This window comes from Montipora foliosa, chromosome 8 (genome assembly GCF_036669935.1).
Source record: "Montipora foliosa isolate CH-2021 chromosome 8, ASM3666993v2, whole genome shotgun sequence".
Taxonomy (NCBI): Eukaryota; Metazoa; Cnidaria; class Anthozoa; order Scleractinia; family Acroporidae; genus Montipora; species Montipora foliosa.
Window position 1 is genome coordinate 6,074,972 of NC_090876.1, and position 7,500 is coordinate 6,082,471.

Sequence of the window (7,500 nt, forward strand, 5' to 3'; positions counted from 1 at the left end):
TCTCATTCGCGGCAAATTCAATCTAAAAATAAATCGGTTTGTGAAAACGCCGTTACACGAACACAGTAGAGTTGTAGGCTCCGGGTCATGGGTTCCTGCCAAATGCTAATATTACTCAACAATGCACGAAAAAAAGTATTTTTCCGTAAGTATTTAAATGACAAGGGACAAAATAAAGTAAAATAAAATAATTAAAACCATAATGCCACAGACAAGGAAATAAACGAATTAACAGTCGAACAATGGTACTATGTTTCTATAAATCCACCTTTTACAAATCCATGTTTTGTAAATCTGCCTTTTCCAAATCCTTGTTTTACAAATCCAATCCAGTCTTTACCTAAAAGAGCGGACTCTGGGGACGAGATTGGGTCGAAAGGATCTGGGTCTGCAGTAAACAACATGGCGGACGGTTTAAGCCATTGTAAATCTCTTGATTCTCCGTTTTCCAACTTGAAGATCGCTTCTCACGAAGTCCTCAGGTATTCTTTGTAAGGTTAAAATTTTCCTGAACCTTGAAAGTAACGTCTGCACATGTAAATACAAATAAATGGTTGGCCTTTTCTTTGAAATGATGTCGGAGGTAATCTTTTAATTTTCTTTTCTAGAGGGTTGGAAAGGCGACCTTGTCCAAATTGCCGTGCATCGAGGAAGTATTATTGCTATGAATGTTATGTGACTGTAGGAGTTGAAAGAAACCTCATACCCACTGTGAAACTTCCAATTAAAGTCGACATGTAAGATTTTTGCTTATTCTGTTAGTTTTAATTTAATAGTCTCATGCTTTGTGAACACTGATGGGCTTCATACGAATAGATGTACTGTAACAACATCGATCTTTGTTGGCGTAAGAATTAATGTCAAGCAGCTGTCGGTTGGTAGCACTGTTCAAACAGATCCCAAACAGATAGAGAGGTTAGGAAATGATAACAGCTACAGCAACAAAAATGTAACTTTGTGTTACCCATGAGATTATTCCCTCTTGCTCAAGTTTACAATTGGACATATTGTCTTATCACTAGATTGGCATAAACTCCATAGGATAAAAGTAGTCTGCTCATTTTGTCATCAAAACCTTAATTTGTGATTTTGCATTGTCATTTTGCAGAGTGCAGCAACTGTCTGTTCTAAAACGTGATGAATGCATGTGTAGCTTGATTATTTTTCTCTTATTAAAACAATCTTATTATTGTTTGGTGTCATTGCTGTCATTTTAGCTCTTAGGACTTGCAGTTGGCCGAATGAAAAGTGGCCGCCAATGAATTATTCAGACTTTTATCTCGGTGAAAATTAGTCTGACTAGTAGCCTCATTTTACACCTACAATTCTTTCAATTTTACAGGTGTTAAGGAGGCAAGTATTAGGCTAATAAACATGAAGACAAAGAGAATAATAATTTTTTGGTGGTCATTTAGACCACTGCCATTCATTCAATGCATTTTAAAAATACCTGTTTGACAATGCATTTCTGTCTCTATGGAAACCACTATGTGATGTCTGTGTGACTACAGCTGTTGCTGAGAGATCTGTGCAAATGGGTCCATCCTAAGTTAGTAATCATAGAGCAAAACAAGATTTCAATATAATAATAAATTATTATTATAATTGAAATCTTGTTTTGGTCTATTTTATTATTATTATTTGGGTGCTGTTACATGCAGCTGGAGGTTTTAACAGTTTCCGTAGACAGCAGGTCTCCAGGATGATGCAGCAGGGTGTGCAATGAAGGCAAGATGATGCACTCAACAATTGTCAGAATTAATATTGGTAAACGCTGATCCTGCATATGTCTTTGACTTTATCTTTACAAAACATGAATTTTTTTCAGAGTAAAACATCAAGGAGAGCTGTTTGGCAAAAGTACAGCCACACATGCTTGCATCCTTGCACCAGATGATGTGACAATATATGGCTATCCTGTAAGTTTCAAATCCTTTTACTTACCTTTTCAAACCCCAAGGGACTCCTTTAGCTTGCGAATACATCCATCGGCCCAATTAAGCGGCAGATAGCCATGAGAGACGGCTGTATTCGCAGGCTAGAATTCCTTCAGCTTTTGACATTTGTAGATGCCAAGTTTCATCTATAATTTAATGTTTAATATCTTTCACTTTTTGTCTCTTGCCTCAGGCAGTTCCTGAATTCAAAGATCAAAGTAAGGTACAAAAGAATCATAATGACATGTAAAAGTGTAAAATGCTAAAAATGTTGGAAGTGTAAGTGGACTTAGCTATCAAGCAAGTTCATCAGCATTGCACCCCAATAATATGAAAATAAAAACCATTCAATGAAAGATATTGTTAGAACCTCAACTGGCAGGACAGGCAACTAAATAATGGCTCCAGAGTGTGGTAGAGAAGAAATAATCCAAACAATAGGTCTATAGATCTGCAAAATTGGAGTCAATAAATGCATTTGCTTTGAGGACTCTTCTCAGACTTCCTAAGACAACCCCCTACAATGTACATGTACTTCTAAAAGTTGCAAATTTAAAAAACCTGGAGCACCGGCAGATCGAACAGTCACTGGTACTGGTACACAAAACCATCTACGGCAAAACACCAAATTATATGAGCGAAATGTTCATACAAAGAAACAGTGATTACAGCCTTCGGGGACACCGCAAGCTTGTACTTTCCTTACCAAATTCTTGCTGCAAGATACACTCTTTCTTTTCCCAGGCAGCAAAGCAGTGGAACAATTTGCCTGACAAGTTAAGAACTACAGAATCGCTTTCAATGTTTAGAAAAAATCTCAAAAGAATGATGCTATCCTCATCCAATTACTTACTTACTTACTTACTTACCTACCTACCTACCTACCTACCTACCTACCTACCTACCTACCTACCTACCTACCTACCTACCTACCTACCTACCTACCTACCTACCTACCTACCTACCTACTTACTTACTTACTTACTTACTTACTTACTTACTTACTTACTTACTTACTTACTTACTTACTTACTTACATGTACTTACTAGCTTATTAACTTACTAACTTACTAGCCAGAGCTGCATTTGAACCTGGTCACATCTACATGCAAAACCACTGCACCGTACCCTGGATTGGATGTTTTGTATCTTAACCCATTGACTACTAGGGTTTCCCCATTGACGGGTAAAATCATCTTGCCTTAGACTGAGGTCTCACTCCCAGGATTCAAAGGGTTACATTGTAATCAGCTTGTAGAGGCCTTGTAGGGGACGTTGTGTGCTATTTTACATTAAATAAATAAACGTTAAATAACAGCCATTATTTTAATTTTTTTCAGGCAATAGTTGTCTTTCCAGCTGAGGTAAGACACACATCTTCACAGACAGTGTCACAATTAATGATTGACCAAAAATTTCACAGGATTTCTTTGCATTCTAATTTGGGAGGATAGAATTTCGATCTTCTCTGATTGATTGTTATTTTGATGGAATGAAATTTGAATTTGTGCCATGACATTGCATTATGTTGTGCTCTTCGATACAATTTACGACAGTCAGCTTCTTTTTAACCCTTTCATTCCGGAGGCTGGGTCAGGCACGGTGGCCTCATGGTTACAGTGCTCGACTCCGGATCGAGTGGTCTGGGTTCGGGTCCTGGCTGGGGACATAGTGTTGTGTTCTTTGGCAAGACACTTTACTCTCACGGTGGCTCTCTCCACTCAGGTGTATAAATGGGTGGCGGTGAAAATGCTGGGGGTAACCCTGCAATGCACCAGTATCCCATCCAGGGGGCAGTAGAAATACTCTTAGTCACTTCATGCTACGGAAACTGGAGATAAGCACTGGCCTTATGGGCCTTTCTAGGCTCGTAACAGAGACTATACCATAACTTTACTTCCGAGGGGTTCCCCATTGACGAGTAAAATCGTCTGGTGTTAGTCTAAGACAGAGTAAAATCTGTAAGTCTCGGTGGCCCTTACAGGAGTGAAATGGGGACATAGTTTTTTACTGAACCTAGACGTTGTTAACCCTTTCACTCCAGAGGGGTGCCCCATTGATGAGGAAAATCATGATCTGGCGTTCGACAGAGTAAAATCTATCAAGTCTCACTCTCATAGGTCAATTGGTTATAAGTAAAATCCAATATTTATTATTGATTTTTTGTTCTTAAACATTTGCCTTATAGGATGCTGTCAGCCTTAAGACTATTGGTGAAACACACCACAACAATACATGTACAGATTCAATACAGTCACCAGACAGTGATAGTAGTTTGTTTGACAGGGTGGTTTTTATTGACAGCACCTGGCAACAATGTCACAAAATAGTAACTGTAAGTACAGGCATGACACGAGGGGTTAAAAACGGCTTATAAAACAGAGCAGTGGCAGTGAGGGACTATAACTTATTCCGTGGGCAAGAAGTTGGTTTATTCATTTTTATTTATTCTTTTTTTTTTTTTAATAAAACATCTACAGTTTTACAATGATAATTCTACTTTACGTTACAATAATACCAACAAGAAGTTAAGTTTATAATGGAATGCACGTGGCAACAATGTCACAAAGTAGTAACTGTAAGTACAGGCATGACACGAGGGGTTAAAAACTACTTAACAGTGCAGTGGCAGAGTGAGGTACTATAACTTATTAAGTGGGCAAGAAGTTGGTTTATTCACTTTTATTTATTCTTTTTTTTAAAAAAATACAACACTACCTACAGTGTTACAATGCTAATTCTCCTTTACGTTTCAATAATACAAACAAGAAGTTAGTTTATGTGGCACTTTGGCGATAGGCAAGAACTAACATTTTCCCAATGATTGTGTCTTTTAGGACAGAAGGCTAGGTGGACTTCAAAAAGTTAAACTTGAGAATGCCGTCACTAACTTTTGGAGGTATGTAAGTGCATGTAATCCTTGTTCATTTACTCAGTGGCGGCTACAATCTTGGATAAAAGCGTTGGGAAAACCACATTAGACATACCGGTAATTTTAAAATACATTTTTTTTGGTGTGCACAAAAAATGGCAATCCCAGTCCCCTACTCCAATGTACATGTACACTGTAGGTAGCAGCATGTCAAAATATGTGCCTCATGAAGCACAAAGTGCATTGAAAACCAACACCTTGTGGAGGAGAGGGGCGGGATGAGGTTAGTGAAACTGTTCATTCATAAAAAATAGAAAAGAAGATGAGTCACAGTCCCATGGTACTGTGTGACATTTATTAGAGGAAAGAATGATATTAGAGGAGCCAAGGCCTCGTAACAACTGCTGATTGATATCCTTCCATCAAATGTGTTGACACTTACATGTATCTGGCCAATGTTTTAGGCCGCAGAGGAAGAAACCAGACACATGCTTGGCAACCATCGAAGCCATCTATCACTTTTTCCAAGAGTATGATAAACACATTTTAAAGAGGTTTGTCTATCAGTGGGATGTATTGAATTTGGTTGAACCAAAATTGTACAGACTGTTAGTTTATCCTCCTACTAAGCCCCACAGGTCTTAAAGTCTCGGTTTATCCTGCACACAGGGTTTGGGCTCTCGTTGTGGATTGTGAAGGGGCGAAGTACATAGATAGCTCCAAATATATTGCACAAATTATTCTCTTTTTTCTAACATTGCTTGAATCTGGAAGCCATGTTGCACTGTAGTCAGCCACTTCGCTTGTACATGAAAAGCACATTCCATCTCCCCAAAGAATAGATGAGAGAGAATAAGGCAGATGAACCATAAGCATATAAAATGCTTAGGTATTTTTATTGGGGCAACATGCAAAAATTTATTCCTGTCTAATTTGTCAAGTACAAATAAATGCTCAAGCTTGATTATGCATCAAGACAACTGTTCCCATCTTGCAAAGATCATCTCAGTTCACATAGATGCTAAAACCCTTTTTTAACAAACTAAGCAGTCACAGAATGTTTTCCCAAGAAGAATTGCTTGTGCATCTCTGATATAAAAATTGCTGTGATAAAAAGTTCCTAAAAATACATACCAGTAACTCATGAAAGAATTCTCTAGCCACAAAATATTTGGCAAGCTGATCATCCTGGGACTGGACAGATGAAAATGAACTAATCAAGCCTTTCTGTTAATTAACATTCATTCATGACAGGGAATACAATGGAAAATATGACAATCTACTGTTCTTCTTTTCTTTCCAATATAACTTGATACAAGATGAGAAAACAAGAAGGCAAGTGACTTGATCTCATTCGCTGACACCTCTAGCATTTTAATTAAAGGGATAAAGGGGCTATGTCATGCAAAATGGTTTAATTTTATGACACCAAAAATGCCCAAAACGTACAGAATGAAACATTGGAAATTTAAGCTCTTAAACCATTGAACAAGTTACGTAAACAGAAGCATGGATGGACACAAATGAACAAGATTGAAACGCATTTTGAAAAAAGTCTGCCTGACGTTTTTCAAGTTTACGGCAAATCACCTGGATAAAGGTTGTGTTTGCTCAGAAATTATCGTCAGCAAAGGAATTCCACACTACCATTTTCAAGTTTTAAACTTGTAATTAACTAAAGATTTCCCCAAAACACCCTAAAATAACATGACATAGCCTGTTGAAAAGGGAAATGACTTTTTGTTTACTCTGCCATTATGTCATTCTAATATAAACTTTTTCTTGTGTTTATACATGTACGTGTATTAATGAAAATGTCACTTGGGTCTTAGGACAGCTGTTAGGACAAACTAGCAGATAATGATTATTAATGATAATTATATTAAGCTCCATAAAATTGCTAGCATTTTGATTGGTTCACACCTATGATCTGTAAGAGAACAGATGCATATCATATATTAATTTTAAGAAAATAATAGATTCCATGTTGCTGTGCGTCTCTTCAGTCACAAAAAATGGCATTCAGTTGTATAATTTCCAAGTATAATCTCTCCCTCAAGGCGCTACACACGTTTCTCTTTGATTAGAACAATACCCCAGAATTAGCTCGTGGTGTTCGTGGAAAATCAGTTTGTCTTGATTGGTTAACGATTATTGGTTTTTCAAAATTGGCGCGTTACTAAACACAGGAACGGAACGGAATGAGGCGGAATAACACCAGAATGAAACCAAATGATCAAGAATGGTACCGGAATATAACGGAATGAGCCGGAATGACCCTGGTGTGAGCTACAAGGTCAAACGGGAGCAGGCCGTGGGAACTGAAGGTGTTAAAGTCACGGCAATGAACATGTACAAGTACAAGGGAGGATTACGTTTTTTGCAGACGTTGGCTGTGTAGCACTTATATTTGAACAGACTTAACTGATTAGATTGTAATGTAGAGTGCTAAGTTTCTACCCCATATGAACCATGTGAGACCTTGTTGCTCAGTCGGTAGAGCAGCGGTGATCTAACCCGAAGGTCGTGGGTTCAATTCCCACCCTTGTCAGAGTTTTTCTCGGTCCTTGTGTGGGCCCATTTCCATTAGTAGGGCTAATGCTCACATGGTTCATATCAGGTAGAAACTTACATGTAGCACTCCACATTACAATCCTGAATCAGTTGGGTCTTGTCATTCCGGTACCATTC

General features: G+C 38.0%; 1 protein-coding gene across 1 annotated transcript in view; it reads left to right on the forward strand.

The window, feature by feature from the left end:
* The first annotated feature begins 388 nt into the window (after positions 1-388).
* Positions 389-7,500, forward strand: part of LOC138012919 (tRNA-uridine aminocarboxypropyltransferase 1-like) — a 7,466-nt gene continuing 354 nt past the window's right edge. Inside the window, exons 1-9 of the mRNA XM_068859855.1 lie at positions 389-482; positions 609-737; positions 1,829-1,919; positions 2,131-2,160; positions 3,278-3,301; positions 4,126-4,272; positions 4,775-4,836; positions 5,274-5,363; positions 6,064-6,144. Coding sequence (XP_068715956.1) covers positions 403-482; positions 609-737; positions 1,829-1,919; positions 2,131-2,160; positions 3,278-3,301; positions 4,126-4,272; positions 4,775-4,836; positions 5,274-5,363; positions 6,064-6,144 — 734 coding nt within the window. The 5' untranslated portion in view covers positions 389-402. The remainder of the gene's footprint in view (positions 483-608; positions 738-1,828; positions 1,920-2,130; positions 2,161-3,277; positions 3,302-4,125; positions 4,273-4,774; positions 4,837-5,273; positions 5,364-6,063; positions 6,145-7,500) is intronic.